We start from the raw sequence: 15,441 nt of genomic DNA, 5'->3' as shown, positions 1-15,441 counted from the left end.
TGTGGACTACTCAAAATCTGCGTGCCCCAGTTACCGAATCTTACCACGCTGGCTGTAACTGTGTAAGCGTCCACTTTCCCCAGGGGACTTGGAGTGGACAGGGGGCTGAGTCCCGTGTCCCAAGCACCAAAAACGGGACTCCCAGTGAACCATACATTGCAAATAAAGGCCTGGGCGCAGCCTTCGTCCCTTTCAGCTCAGGCTGTCCACGAGCCCACCAGGCCGGACGATGCTGAGCAACCATTTTGCCTTCCGTAGCCTCGATTTTCTCCACCACAAAATGGGAACGACCGTAATGATACATGCCACTCCATGTGAGCGCGACAAGTCAGGTGGTGAGAGTGAAAGCACCGCAGCACTACAGAAAGTCATTCATTCATCCATTTAAGTGATTTAGCAACCAGGGCCGTGCAGCACGGTTACCACAGTGGACACGCTCTCGTCGCGCAGGTCGCGGGACCGCGAGGGCGCCTCTCCAACCACTTTCTCCCACGGAACTCCTGGTGGTGACCTTATTCAAAATGGCGCACGCAGCTTCGGGGGTTAGTGCGGCGGCGCGGACTCCCCGTGCCCTCTGACCTGCTGGCAGCGGCGAAGGGGGAGCCGGGCGCCGCCATATTGGCTGTTGTCCTGAGAGGGGAGCGGCGGCGGCGGCGGCGCAAGCGGAGCAAGGGAGAGGCGCGAGCGGCAGCATGACTCGGAGGCGGAGCAGGCCAAGCGGCGGCGCGGGCCGGCGCGAGCGGGCTCGGGCTGCGGGGCCGCAGAAGCCCCAGGCGCCCGAGCCCCCGCCGCCGCCGAGCTTGGAAGCGGGAGCGGGTGCAGGGCCCCCCGAGGCGCCAGCGGAGCCCGACTGCGACGGCACCAGGGAGGAGGACGAGCCCAAGCTGGCGCCTGGCCTGCAGGTAGGAGCGAGCGAGGCGCCCTCGGATGTCGCGGCGCTTTCACCTCGCCGGAGCTGGTCCGGGACGGGTATGGGGATGGACCATCTTACCCCCAGGGCCGGGGCTGGGGCTTTCTCCGCCGAGGCAGGCGTGGAGGCTGGATCCCTCTCTCCAAAGCCGAGGCACGGCCCGTCGGGTTCTCCTGAGACCAGGCTGCCTGTACCTCCCGCCGCCTCCCGGCTGGAGCAGAAACTAAACCTTCTGGTGGTACAGCCACCCTGGGACCGGGCTCTGATCCTGACGCCACTGCTCAGCCTCCTGTCCTTCGCCTTGCCCGGGCCCACTTGATTCCCCACCCACCCACCCACGGGCCAGCTCGGGGTCCTGGGGCCTGGAAGGCTGCATTCTCTTCCCTCTCCCCCCGGGGGCGGCTCCACCCCTTCCCCTCGCTGCCTGCAGCCGCTGCCCCCTCAGCAGCTGTGCCCCCAGCTCTGTCTCCTGGGGCCTCCCTCCTGTCCCTGCCCCGCGGAGCTGGTGGAGCAGCCAGCCAGGCTGTCCAGAAGACTGTGTGGCGAGGCCCCTGCGCTGAGGTGGAAACCCGGCGGAGCCTACCTACCCCTTCTCTCCTCTGTGCCCCTGACCCGCAAGCTGCCTGCCCTGACCCTCGCATCCCCGGGTTCGGTGCATTCTGAGAGTGAGCAGTAGGAGGACTCGCCAAAGCTTCCAGCTTGCTGCCTGGAAGAAGGTCACTTTCTTTTGAGCAAAGGAGATGTTGGGAGGTACCCTGCCAGTGTTCACCGAGAGGCCCGGGTGGCACGAGCCACAGTTGCTCTGGGAGGGTTGTGGCACCTGGGGCTGGGTGGCTCACCCTAAGCTTGCTTTGACAAAAGAGTTTTGAGTTGGTCTTTTGGCTGAGCCTGCCAGGGAAGGCAGGCTCCTGCAGGAGTCTTGGAGGGTCGGATGCGGTTCCGGATGAGGCTGAGGCGTGGCGGAAGATGCGTTTGGCTCTGCAGACACTGCATCGGGCAGCAGGGGACTCTGGGAGGCTGGTGCAGCCAGAAGGCATGGCTCTTGACAGCCTTCTAGTAGAATCTCTGGAATTGTGCATGTGAGTGGGGATGCCATTTGGGGTCCTATTCCCAGAAAGCCTTCCCTCACCTCCCCAGTCGTGCGAGGTGCCCCTTCTATGCCCACAGCCCCCTGTGCTCCCCTCTGGTTTCACTCCCTATTCTGTGGTGAAACATTCTGTTGATGTGTCTGTTCCCACACTGGACTGTGACCTCCGCAGGGGCACATACTGTGTCATCTGCCTGGTCTTCCACACCTAGCCCGAGCCTTGCTGACACAGAATAGAAAGAACTAGGTGAATGAGAGAGAGAGAGAATGAATCTGTGAAGAACATGTGCTTATTGTAACCCAGTTTTGATGCTGGTCTCCTTTGTGTCTCAGATCACAATAAGATTTTTAATTACTCATTAATGAACGTCACTACTCACTGAGTATTAAAAGCCCCACCTTCACCCCCATTTCCTACCTTGGGCTGAGACTGGCTCCAAAGGACGCAACAGCCCAGGTCGGACCCCAGCCTCATCTCGTTTCACTTCTGACCCTGCAGCTGCTTCCCCCTCTAGCTTTTTCTTTCCCTTCTTGGGGGAGGGGCGGGCAGGGGGCTTGGGTGGGGAAGGGAGAGCCAGGGAGCTGTTGTTTTCTCTCCTTCTCATTTAAACCATCCAGTACTGTAGAGTCCTCTGCCACTTTGCCTGAGTTTTAAAGGCCAGAAAGTTAGGGTGGCAGCGTAATAATTGCTTTTATTTAGGGCGCATCTTTCCTAAGAGCTGTAACTTTCATTAACATGGTACATGCCTACCATGTCCTTACCTACTCCAGTGCCTGACTGGCCATTTCATTCATTTATTCATGCCAGGCACTTTACATACTTTAATTCTAATCTTCCCATCACCCCTGTATTCGTCTCCGCATTTAGCACAAATATGATGAGTTAACTATTGGTGTAATTATTGGGCTGGTTTTGCTACGTAAACCCTGAGTGTGCAGGAACCATGTCAGTCACCATTATAGCCCATGCCTGGTGATTAACAAATGTTAATGAATGAACTGAAGGAGACAAAGGCTGTCATCCCATTTTTCAGATGAAGAAACAGAAACTCAGAGCAACTAAGCATTTGCCCAGATAACTCCCACTGTAGGTTTCAGTGCACCCTCTGCTCCCCAAAGGACGCGCTCATAGCTGGGCAGGAGGTGGGTTCCAGATGCCGGAAGCAGGGCTTTGTGCTGAGGGGCGGGTCACTGCTCTGCCCCAGGTGGGGATCTCTGGCTCCCACTGCCGCTTATAAGCCTGTCTTATGCACACAGAGTGGGTAAGTAAAGTGAAACTCAGTGTCCTGGGCCGAGCTGAATCCCAAGATGGCGAATCAGACCATTTCCAGTCCACAGGCAGGTTCCAGTGTCCCAAGTCACACATCGTTTTGTTTCTGGTTTTGTTTTTATTTAAACCTATATGTATATATATTTAAAGATTTTGTTTATTTATTTTTAGGGAGAAAGAAGAGAGGGGAAGGGAGGGAGAAAGAGAGGGAGAGAAACATCAATGTGTGGCTGCCTCTCAAGCGCCCCCTACTGGGGACCTGGCCTACAACCCAGGTGTGTGCCTGACTGGGAATGGAACCGGTGGCCCTTTGGTTCTCAGTCCACTGAGACATACCAGCCAGGGCTGAACCAATATTTTAAAAATTGAAAGGTTCCCCACAAAACTGGGTTCATGTCATCTCTTAAAACTCTAAAAGTTTGTTGTTGGACCCACATTTCCACAAGGCAGTAATCTGTGGTCTCTGAGTGGTGTCGGCCCCCTTTAGCATGTGAAGGACACGTGATTTGTACCAGACCGTGGGCTAGCTGGGGACACAGAACTGCATTGGACACGGTGCCTGCCCACAAAGGGCTCAGGGTCCAGGGAACATGTGTGTAGTAATTGCAGTAGGGCTAGAAGAGCTTTGCTTCCTCTGAGTTAAGGTTTGTAGGGCACTCACTCTGGTTTCATCAAGTCCTCTTCGCTCATCTGCATAACACGTACACATTTAAACGCAGGGCCTTGAGCTTAATTGGGTTCTCAATAGTCTACTTCCAGTTGTTTTGGGCCACTCAACTATATTGGCCTGTTCACTAGGAACCCAAATCCTCCTTTATTTCACTAGAGGACAAACAGTTACTGTCCAATTAGCAAAGAAAAAGAAAAACGTACAAAGCAGTTGAGTAGGCATAAGAAATAGCGCTCAGTGTTACAGACTTGGAGTAAACTCCACGCTCAGGCCCCCTCCAGCTTTGTGACTCTGGACATGCTCTTCCCCTCTCTAAGCTTCATCAGCAGCTTCACGAGAGAACGTGGAGCAACCCGCGTAGCACCTAGTACGTCGAGGCTCACACAGAGGCAGGAGTCAGAGGTCGTGTGCAGCCGGAGCTGTGCCAGGTGGCCATCCGAAGTTAGTGTTCTCACCTGCGCTTTGCTGGCTGGCTTTAGGTTTCTCTTGGACCGCTCAGCTTGTAACCCAGGGGTGCACGCTCCGTAAACCCCCAGGAGACATGCCGGACCATAAACTGGTGGTTGGTGGGGGTTGAGCTCGTGCTGCCCTTCCCATCTCTGATCTCCCCGTAGCATCCCTGCCGCTGTGCCCAGCCTAGTTTAAAGGGGCTCTAGAGACATGGTTCTCCCACTGCTCAGAGTTCGACCTGCTCCCTCAAGGGACTAGAGCAGATGATCAGTCAGTGACTTTATTACAACCGTCTCATTACGTTTAATCCACTCAGCAAGCATTATGACTTCTGTGCTAGGGTCTTTATTTCAGACACGCGTAGAGATGACCAAGGACCTCCCCCTTAAAATCTCGGCCACCCAGCCTGGGCACTTCCCTTGCACGGGGTGGGGTGGGGGGTATGACACTGAGGGGGACCCTGCTGCCTCCAGTTCTTCTTTGAAGCCAGTAGACATTCACTGTGCAGAAATGCCAAAGGGCCTTTGAACATGAAGACTTACCTGCCAAGATTTTTTTAAATTTTTATTTCTTTGAAACACCCCAGAGCTGTAAGTTCAATATCTGATATTAGATGGATCTTATGAGTCTAACACCTTTACTTAACCTAGAATTTCTGAGAACAGGGGTTATGTTTTCATTCATTTCTGGGGTATTTACTGTACATGGTCCTTATGTGCTCAAAAAATGGCTGTTAAACTAAATTATAATACAAGAAGTGAGGTGTCTCCCACTTTGCTCTTGCCTCCTCCGCTGCTGGACCAGGCTGGCAGCCGTTCGCGTGAGCCCGTTGCTCACACCATCCCAGCCGCCCTCTTGCCCAGCCTGGGTGTTCATTTATTCCGCAGACGCAAATGGAAACCTGATCTGTGCCGAACGCTGGGTGTGCAGGAGTGAAGCAGGCGAGGTCCCTGCCCACAGGGGCTCATGGCCTGGAGAACACGTGGGCAGTAATTACAGTAAGGCTAGAAGAGCATCGCTTCCTTTGAGTAACGTTCACATCCTAGGTCCTAGGACCAGTCTTTTTGGCTTGTTTTCTCATGTGTAAAATGACAGTGACATCAGGCTTACGTTAGGGTTCAGCCAGTTCGGCAGGTCAAGCGCGGAGCACAAGGGGTAGCTGATTGTTGCAGGTGCTCGGTGCTGAGGACGCACAATTGGGATAGCCTAGAGAGGACTTTTCAGAGCCGCTTCAGGGTTGACTAGAAGTTCCTCCAGAAGACAAGGTGGGAGAAAGTGGTTAAACAAAGGAGGCGCATAAAGAACCCGAGGCACGAAGCACCCAACTCAGCGGGGAGTAACAAGAGGTCAGGCTGGAAAGGTTAGCAGAGTTCTTGAAAACCACACCAGGAGGTCTGGGCTTTACCCTGTAGGCAGTGACGAGTCAGTGAAAGGTTTCAAGTAGGAAAACAGGCATAATGCACTTCAGTACATTCTCCGATACTGCAGGAGGAGCCAGTAGTTATTTCTCAGTGAGAAAGGCAGCTGTGATTGCTGGAGTCCCCCTCCCCCTCAGCCCAGCCTAGCCAATCATCAGGCCCCCTGTGCTTTCCTGGGCCCCGTCCCAGACCCACGGAACTGGAGCCTATTGTTGTTCAGCTGCCCCAGGTGATGCTGCGGCTGGGTCTAGGAACTGCTGAGTTGAGGGTGCCCAGGGGATCTCTGCGGAGGCCTCCCAGGGGCAGCTTCCCCAGGAACAGGAGTGGAGACAGCCTTAGTGTTAAGAAAACAAAAAACAAAATTTCCCTGGTCCTTCAGTAGTTCCCTTATTGATGATACTTTGCCGCTGCTGCTCTTCCTTTCTGTGTCACAACATTTGCCCACGCCCCGCTTCGTGCTGCCACCTCTGCGAAAGGGTGGCGATGCATTGAACTCTGGGGCACAGGCCTTGCCCACGGAAAGCTACCTGTGGGGTGGAGAAAGCAGATTTCCACAACTGGGGCACCTGTGATAAACTATTCAAGATGGAGGTTTAAAAAAAAAGTGTTCGGGCATTCCAGAGCAAAGCACACTTCATTCTGCCCGTGGGCTTAGGAGGGTGCAACACCCGAACTGATTCTGAAAAGCGAGAGGCAGAGGGAAGGTGTGAGCGAGTGCTTTATGTCTTTGGGGAAGGGAGGGGGTCATGGTTCTTTGTGGCAGGATGTGCAGGGCAGAAGAGGACTGTGCTGTGTCCCGAGAAAGGCCCTGTGTGTGCACCCTGCGGTTCTGCACCCAAGCTGCCGTCCCATTGGCCTCCTTTGCGCAAGGTCCTTGGGTCCCCAGCTCTCCCTGTGGTTCCCCTCCGTTCTGAAATGAATAGATAGAGGGAAACCAAGGCAGAAAAACAGGCTTGAAACACTGAACGTTCTTATGAGGAAATGGTAGCTAAAGAGTGTCAACTGGGGGGGTTCAAACAGGCCTTGAAGGTCACTGTGTAGTCCTCTGTCCTGTGCTTCACATAGTAACTTTGGGTTGGGCAAGTCTCACTTAGTAAGTTTCCCTGTCATTTCTTCCAGGACAGAAGAGGAAAAGAAACTAACGGGTATTGAGCACGTACTGTGTGCCAGGCCCAGGCCAGGTACTTTGCATAATTTATTTCCTTGTGTCCTCACAACTCTGTAAAATACGGTTTTATTCTAATTTCGTAAATGAGGAAATACAGGCTTAAAGAAATTGAGTCATAATCCAAGATCATACATAAAATAACAACTGGGATTGGAACTCACAACAGTCTGTCTCCCAAGCCATACTTTCCTGCCCATGAGAGATCTGTGCTGGGATTAGAGTAGTAGGTAGCCCAGTTCCAGGTCAGCAGGCAGCAGCTCGGGCCTTCTGTGGCTGACCGCACCCAGGAAGCAGGTCGGACAGATGAGCTGGCCTTGGCGGGGTGGAAGACCCCTGGGTCGGAGAGACTCACTGCCCTCCCCCGGCTCGGCTTGTACAACAAGAGCAGATTTCTCCACAGACTGGCTTCATGGTCGGAAACAGCTGTCCTGCCTCGTGGGAGGCCCTGAGCCAACAGCTTGGGTGGGAGTTGGGGTGAGAGCTCCAGGGCACTGAGCCGCAGTTGTGTCAGCTCCCTAAGAATTCCCTGCAGCTCCGATTGCCAGCATTAAAATGGCCTGGGAACCAGAGCACCGAAGCCCTCTCATCAGTGGCCTGGGGTGACACAGCCGTGCCTTTAGTCTAGCCCATCCAATCAGGGTCAGCTCAGCTGTGTTTTAGATTCTATTCGTGTAGACAGCTGAGACGTGAGCCAGATGGGCTTTAAGCATGCGTTCATTTGGTCGCTGGCCTGCGGGCCAGGGCCACGCCTGGCCTAGGTCCCCGGGCACGCTCAGATGACCAGGGTGCACTCCCTGCCGCCAGAGAGCCCCATGCCGCCAGGGGTTAGGGACAGATAGGGAATACGTCTATGGCACAAAGCAATAGGTACAGTACTAATAGAATTAATTCTACCTAGTCTGGTCCTTCAAAAGCTTCATTGGCCTTTAAGCGGGATCTTAGGGAATGAGTAGAAATTAGCCAGGGAGTAGTGCGGAGGTGCTGAGCGTGCAGGGAGCTAAGGCTCTCAGCTGGAAGCAGAGCTTGGAGAGACAAGCCGGGCCAGTCACAAGTGCCGGGGGTCAGAGAGTGCCCTGGGGGTTAGCCCAGCCAGAAGGGGGGCCTGGTGGGGAGAGGCCAGGGTGGGAAGAAGAGCCAAAGGAAGGTCAGCAAACTGGATAGGCCCTCAGGGAGGCAAATAGCAGGTTTACGTTAGGTAAAGATGTCCTGCTTTGTTGGTGGTTTTTAATTTATTTTGTGTATTAATTTCAATTGTGTATTATTTTATGTTCCTACCTGATTCTCCAAAACTGATGCGAGGCATCCTGGTAGTTTGGGAGCATTGACAACACAGGGCATGAAGTTGTCTGGCTCTTAAGGCAGGAACTCTCTATGGTGTTACGCTTTCCAGGGCCTAACGCAATGGTTGGCGCCAGGGAGGGCCCTTAGAATGTTTGTTGAATGAAGGAATGAATGGGCAAATGGAAGAGTAAACGCTGATGACTGAGCTGATGAGTTTTTCCAGGCTGGGAATTCATTATTTTCTCTGCTTCTGAAAGGGAATGTCAGCCGCTACTGATGTCCTCTGCCTGCCTTGGTGACAAGGAGGCTGTTGGAGTTGGGAGCCGTCAGAGAAGGGTACTCCAGTGGGTCATTTCAGAATAGAATTTGGAAGCTGTTGCAGAGCTGCTGGCTAGATACAGCATCTGTCTTGGGGGAATCCTCTACAAACGTACATGAACTCTTGGAAGTATAAGGAGTCCGTGAGGAGAAATGAAAGCAGGTCTAGTGCTGGGAATTAGACCCGGCTTCAGAGCCGTCCTTGGCGGCGGCCTAGTCTGGTGGCCGGGCTTATTCCCCGTTAGTTCCTAAATTGTGGGCACAAAGGCTGGGGTGGAGACTTACTCATGCCGCCAAGGAGCTACCCAGATACGCTGGGAACTGTATCACTGTTGATCGCTATTGCATTTTGTGCACCCGTGGGCGACAGGCACCATTGGGTGCTTTACATCAGCAGTTATCAGCGCGTCCGGCCTCGGGGCCCTTCTGCATTCCTAGACGTTGTTGAGGACCTGTAGAGCTTTTGTTGGTTATATCTATTGATATCTGCCAAATTAAGTATTAAAGCAGAGAAAGTTTAAAAAATATTTAGTTACTAATTCACTTAAGAATAGCAATATTAAAGCTATCACATTAACATAATTTTTTAATGTAAACTACATTTTCAAAAAATAAGTGAGAAGAGATTCTCATTTCTTACAGTCTTGTTTTCATTTTTGCTATTTTTTTCCTTTTTATTGAATTTATTGGGGTGATACTGGTTAACTAAATTACACAGGTTTCAGGTGCACAAATCTATAACACATTGTGCGCATATTTTAATGTCTGGCTTGATACAAAAAAGCTGGATTCTTATATATGCCTCTGTATTCAAGCTGTTGCAATATGTTTTGGTCGAAGTATATAAAAAAATTCAGTCTCACATAGATACCGAGTTGGACATGGGAGGAGTATTTTAATAGTCTTTCCAGATGATGGTTGATACTCTGCAGTATGAAATCTATGATGAAATACTCATTTACATTAAAATTGCTAGACTTCTAACCAATGTGTGATTCTTTAACTTGCTTTGATCCTTTGGAAAATAGGTTCATTGAGCTATGCAGATTTTCCAAATGTTTTCCCATTTCATTTTTATAATATTAAAAGATAAACATTTGTTAATATCAACACAGATTACATCAGGAAAGGCTTCAAGCATTAGGAAGTTGTTAAGCTCATAGTAGTGGAGACAAGTTTTCCAAAATTTTGAGTTTTGCCTGAAAGGTTGAATTTTATCATTAGCCACAAATAAATTGTTTGCCTGAGGGGACAGGCCCTTTTCTTTTTTTCTTTTTTTTCTTTTTTTCTTTTTTTTTAATGTCTACCAGTACCCAAGTCCAAATAACCAGTTTATCAGTTATTCTTTCATCTCTCTGCATCCCCCCCCCACCCCAGGAAGAAACTAGAACGCCTAACATAATGCTGCTTAGATAAAAAGTCTCAGGGCGGGGTCAGGTGAGGGAGCAAAGATACCGGTTTTAATGGCTGCACTGCCAGGCCCCTGCTCTGGGAGTGGCCGCGGCGGTGAGGGCTCACCTGGTTCCTTGACCGCCTGGGGACGTGCGTGCTGTAATACAGGTCCCCTGTGAGCAACCCCACGCGCTCTCTGGGGCTTTTGGTTTGGCTCAGAGTGAAGCAGAATTATCTTGGAACTTGTTTGAGCAGATCCCTACTTGAGAGAACCCCTCGAACCTCTCCTTCCTTCCCCTCCGTTTGTTGCCAAAGTCTAGACGTGCGTCTGGAGAGGCTCTGAGATTTAAACTGAGGGGAGAAGGAATAATTAGTTGCTGCCCAGAACTGCTGGGTTTAAGAATCAGTTCTATCAACCTTTGTGTGGAAGAAAAATGGTTGGATGTTTAGTTCATTCTGGGAATATCTGTTGATCATGTTCTTTGTGTGGGAATGCTGTGCCAGATGCCAAACACACAGCTTGAGCACAGCTAGCCCAAAGCCTGGGTCGGCTTCAGGGCGAAAGGGGTCGTGAGTGCCAGGAAACTGGAAAATGGCCGGAGATTGCAGTGAGAGGAATTAATTCTGAACCAGGAGCTTTTCTCTGCCAAAGCAGAACTGTGAAGAGACAGTGACTGAGTATAACATCTCTACAACTTAGGGTCCTCAGGCAGGCAGAGATGGAAATGTCACAGAGAGAAGTCCCCAGTCCCCACCAGGCTTTGTCCGCCAGCGCCAGCGCCAAGGCTGACGGTGAAGACAGCTTTGGGAGGTGCTTCCAGAACTGCCTGGGCCTGGAAACAACTCACGTGTACCAAACTCAGGTCAGGGGGTAAGCTGGTTTCTGGTGTAGACTTATTAGGAACAGAACAGCCCAGGGGCCTAGGTAATAGAATGAATGTCTACTGCGTGGATCCTTTGAGCTAAGCTTTGCGTCTCTAAAGTCACTTAATCCTCTGGGCAGCCCTGTGCAGTGTTACAGGGGGCGGTGTCTCTGCCGCGGGTAGGAGCTGATGGCCTCCCCGCCTGTGTTTCTCCCTCCGACTGGAAAGACAGCCTGTCCTGTAAATTCACTCCTGTTGACAGCTCATCTCACTTATGGTGTGTCCCAGTTTGGCTCTAGGGAGAGTCACTTTAACTTTATTTCCATCAACGAAGGCATCCCGTTGTAATCTTCAAGACATGTAGTCCTCCACTCTTCCTCAGTGAAGACTGGAACCATTTGGGTGAAGGTCCAGGGTGGGGAGATGGCCTTTCTCTGTGGGAAGCAATCATTTCAAGCAGTGCCTCACCAGGCCGCCTGCCAGTGGTGTTGCCGTGGGAACACTGAACAAATCTGGTTTAGCCACTGCGTGCCCAGTGGCGCCTAGGCCCTGTGCTGCAAGTGTGAGGGAGCGAGACACGGCTCCGACCTGGTGCTTGCCTTCTAGGCGCGCGGCCCAGTAGAAGGGGCAAACGATGTAGGTAGGTAAGTTCAGTGGAAAGCACAGATGCTGCACACCAAGGCGCGGTGTGCTGTGGGGTATGGGAAGGCGGAGAATTGTAAGAGGACTCTTGGGGAAAGCTTGGATGAGGTTGGATTTAAGCTGGGCATTTAAGCCCTTCCCAGCTCCTTATTGATAAATATGGGAAGGAAGGGGATTTTAAGCTGAGAGTCCCCTTTAGCAAAGGCATGAGGCAGGAGAGTACAGAGAATATTTGGGGAACTTAATAATTTCATGGATTAAGAAATCTAACAAGTCACATTAGAGTCATTGCATATGAGAGATTCTTACATTCTTGTAAAATACAATGGCCTGTATTTCCCACTGCAGGCCTGACTTAGAATGCCGTTTTCTGTCAGTCCCATCCGGTTCGTAGTTAGTGCCATATGTTGCCCTGAGTGGTGTGGCTCAGTGGGTTGGGCGTTGTCCACCACCTGAAAGGTCACTGGTTTGATGCCTGGTCAGGGCCCAGGCCTGAGTTGCGGGCCGGTCCCCGGTTGTGGAGCCTACGAGAGGCAACTGGTCGATGTTTCTCACATCGATGATTCTCTTCCTCTCTTTCTTCCTCCCTTCCCCTCTCTCAAATAAGTAAATAATAAAATCTTTGCGTAATTGGTACCATATATTGAGCAACATATACTATGGTCCTGACACTGGACTTCACGGCAACCATACAGGTTGGGACATAATCCCATTTTACAGGTGAGGCGAGGGGGTGAGTATAACTTGCCTCAAATCACACAGCTGGTAAGCGATAGAGGTCCAGGATTAATGCCAAAGCCAGTCTTGTTTCCACTGCACCCTAGCGCTTCCCACGTGTACTCTGGCACTAAATGCAGTCATACTGACTGCACATTTAACTTACAAGAATTCTGTATTTGCTTTTAAAAGAAAATAGAAAAAAACACATCACATATTGCCATATACTGTATATTGTACATTTGAATTCTTGGTCGTACCTAAAACACATACACTGTTCTTCACAGGCTATATAAAGAATTTAAAGAATGATTCTACTCATAAAAGGTTTTCATCGTATGTAGTAACTTTAGACTCTAACATCCAAATGAAATGAAACTCTATTGTAGTAAAATTGCACGTCCAGGAGTTTGCTTTAAGACTGTGGTCACTGTCATTACAGGGAAAGGGACATGAGTGTGGGCCTCACCACCCCCACCCCTGTGGTTACTATGGCACCTTGTAGCTATGGGACGTTTCCTGGGTACACTTTGCAAAAAGGCCTCCTTTGCCTTAACTTCTCTGACCGTAATTCTTCTCCACCCACCTTCCACTGTTTCCATGGGTTCTAGGAGGCTTTTTGTTTTTGTTTTTGTTTTTGTTTTTAATCCTCACCTGAGGACATGCTTATTGATTTTTAGAGAAGGGAGGGAGGGAGAGGAGGAAGGGGAGGGAGGGAGGGAGAGAAGGAGCGAAACGGGAAACGCCGATCAGTCGCCTCTCATATGCCCCAGCGGGGGACCAAGCTCACACCACAGAGCTGTGCTCTGACCAGGAATGGAACCCACCACCTTTCGGTTTAAGGGACCGCCCTGCAGTCGCCTGAGCCACCCTGGCCAGGGCTAGGAGGCTGTATCCTTTTGCAATTGCCACTGAGCTGCCCTGCCCACTGAAATGTTCCCTTGGCAGAGAGCGTGCAGACTCTCAGTATCTCATATGAGATCCACATGTTACGTTTCTCTCTTTTGCTGGTGCACTTTTCCAAGGCCCTTGTACTGCCCCAGATGTTTCCACATGTTCCTGGTACTACTGTTTGGACATTTATCACCTCTAAAAATCAGGGACCAAGGTCAGTGTAATTGTAATATGACAAATTCAAGGATACACTGATGCCATCTTACCGAGAAAAGATGATTTTGTCCAAAAAAAGATGGTGGCATTTTATTGGTAAGATGAGGATGATACCCTTAGTATTCCTCTGCTTAGCCCTCTACAAACACCTGTTAGCTAGTGATGGGTCAGTTTGGAAGGTATATCAGTTAACTATTGCATGTAATAATGCCCCTCCCCGCTCCTGCAAAAAAAGCTTAGTGACTTAAAACAACACCACTTATTACTACTTTTGAGTCTCTGGGTTGACTGAGTGTTTCTGCCGATTGGGGCCGGCTTGGCTGATCTCAGCTGTGCTTCCTCAGGTATCTCCTCTGCCGGCCAATTAGCTAGAAAGACTCAGTTTTCTTCACACGTCTCTCACGTCCCCCCAACAGCTAGCCTGGTCACGCTCGTGACATGGCAGAGGTGCAGGAACGAGCAAGCCCGGCCATGCAAGGAAGCAAGTAGAAGTTCATTCGCTCTCAGGCCTGTGCCGGCAGCGCATTTGCTAACACCCTGTAGGCTGTGAGAGGGACATGACCAAGCCCGCTGTCAGAGGTGGGGGTGGGAGGGAGTACAAAGGTGGAGGATGTAGGGAAGCCATTAATTGGGGTCATTAAGTCCAGTAAGTCTCCTTGTCAGTACCCCTCAATGTGAAAGAAAACCTAGAAATACATATATGTCGAGGTTCTCCTAAAAGGAGAGAAGTCCAAATAGCAATCACTGTGCAGTGGGTCTGTGCTGTGGGTACGCACGGGGCTGGGCACTTTCCCTCTTTGCGCACCGAACCTCACAGCTCTGCGAGGTGGGGAGGAGGTTAGAGCCTGGGAGGTGAAACAACTTGCTCAAGGTCACCCAGCTAATAATGTGGTCGGGCAGGGGTCAGAGTGCATGGCGGTCTGGCCCCCAGAGCCCATGTTCTTAAGATTTTGTTTATTTATTTTTAGAGAGAGGGGAAGGGAGGGAAAAGAGAGGGAGAGAAACATCAGTCAGTCAGCCGCCTCTCACACGCCCCCGACCCAGACAGGTGCCCTGACTGGGAATCAAACCAGCGAACTTTCAGTCTGCAGGCCAGCGCTCAGTCCATGGAGTCACACCAGGCAGGGCAGCCGGGTTCTTTTCTTCACACCTTTCGCTTCTCAGAAGCACCAGGGTCTGCCTTACCTTCTCTCCAGCTCAGTTTTCAGTTCAGCCGATGCCTTTTGACTGGCCATACAAGCCCTTCTTCCAAAATGCTGCCTTGTCCTAGTGCAGTTACATAGCTCTTCAGGAAACCCACATGTCCTCCCACACTCTCTGTTACCTGAAATACTTTCTTTCCAGAGGGGGATTGGTCTGTAACTGCACAGATAGCCCAAGGCTTGTGGCCTCTCCCGGACATGTCAGAGAAGGAAGGGCCATCTTCCCTTTAACCTTCAAGACTTGGAGACATCGGGGCATTGGGGCATTTGAGCACGAGCTCTGGAATCATCCTCACTGAGATTTAAATTCTAGTTCAACCACTTCCTAGCTCTGTAACCTTGGGCAACTTACTTTTTAAAATCTGTTTCTTCATCTTTAAAAAATGGGAAAATAACACCTACTTTGCAGAGCTGTTACAAGAGCTAAAATTGTGTATATAAAGGGCCTAACCCAGTGCATGGCACATAATAAGTGGCACTAGTACTGTTGTGGATATTGTTTGTAAGCAGAGCCTTCCCCCCGGGAAACCCTGTCTCTCTCTGTCGGACAGGTCCCCCACACCTCCCGCCAGTCTGTGCAGACTCGCTGCCTGCTGTGTCATCGGGAGCGCAAAGGCTGGGAAGAGGGGCCTTCCCAAAACGGACTGGTGTTGCAGGGTGAGAAGCTGCCCCCCGACTTCATGCCAAAGCTCGTCAAGAATCTCCTAGGCGAGATGCCTCTGTGGGTCTGCCAGAGCTGCCGCAGGAGCGTGGAGGAAGATGAAAGGCAGACAGGCCCCGAGCGCGCAGTGGCGGTAGGTAACCGCTGTGAAGAGGTCCCTGAGTGCCGCGGGGCCGCCGCCCGGAGGCGGGCTGTTGAGCTGGGGCGTCCCTGTCCTCTGAGGTGGCTCTCCTCGGGCGCCGCAGTGCCCGGGGCCAACAGGCTGCTGGGCTGCACGCACAC

General features: G+C 51.4%; 1 protein-coding gene across 3 annotated transcripts in view; it reads left to right on the top strand.

Annotated features, from left to right (window-relative positions):
• The first annotated feature begins 607 nt into the window (after positions 1 to 607).
• The window catches only part of FAM193B (family with sequence similarity 193 member B), a 31,061-nt gene continuing 16,227 nt past the window's right edge, over positions 608 to 15,441 (top strand). For 2 of the 3 annotated variants that reach the window (XM_054568545.1, XM_054568544.1), the window contains exons 1-2: positions 608 to 902; positions 15,050 to 15,292. In XM_054568545.1, the coding sequence (XP_054424520.1) occupies positions 693 to 902; positions 15,050 to 15,292 (453 nt within the window). In that variant the 5' untranslated portion in view covers positions 608 to 692. The remainder of the gene's footprint in view (positions 903 to 15,049; positions 15,293 to 15,441) is intronic. The other variant, XM_054568546.1, reaches the window with a different exon arrangement.

This window comes from Pteronotus mesoamericanus, unplaced genomic scaffold (genome assembly GCF_021234165.1).
Source record: "Pteronotus mesoamericanus isolate MK-2021 breed Mesoamerican mustached bat unplaced genomic scaffold, CSHL_Meso_final contig_2, whole genome shotgun sequence".
NCBI classification, from domain to species: domain Eukaryota; kingdom Metazoa; phylum Chordata; class Mammalia; order Chiroptera; family Mormoopidae; genus Pteronotus; species Pteronotus mesoamericanus.
The sequence above is the reverse complement of the archived record's forward strand: the minus strand, read 5'-3'. Positions and strand labels throughout refer to the sequence as shown.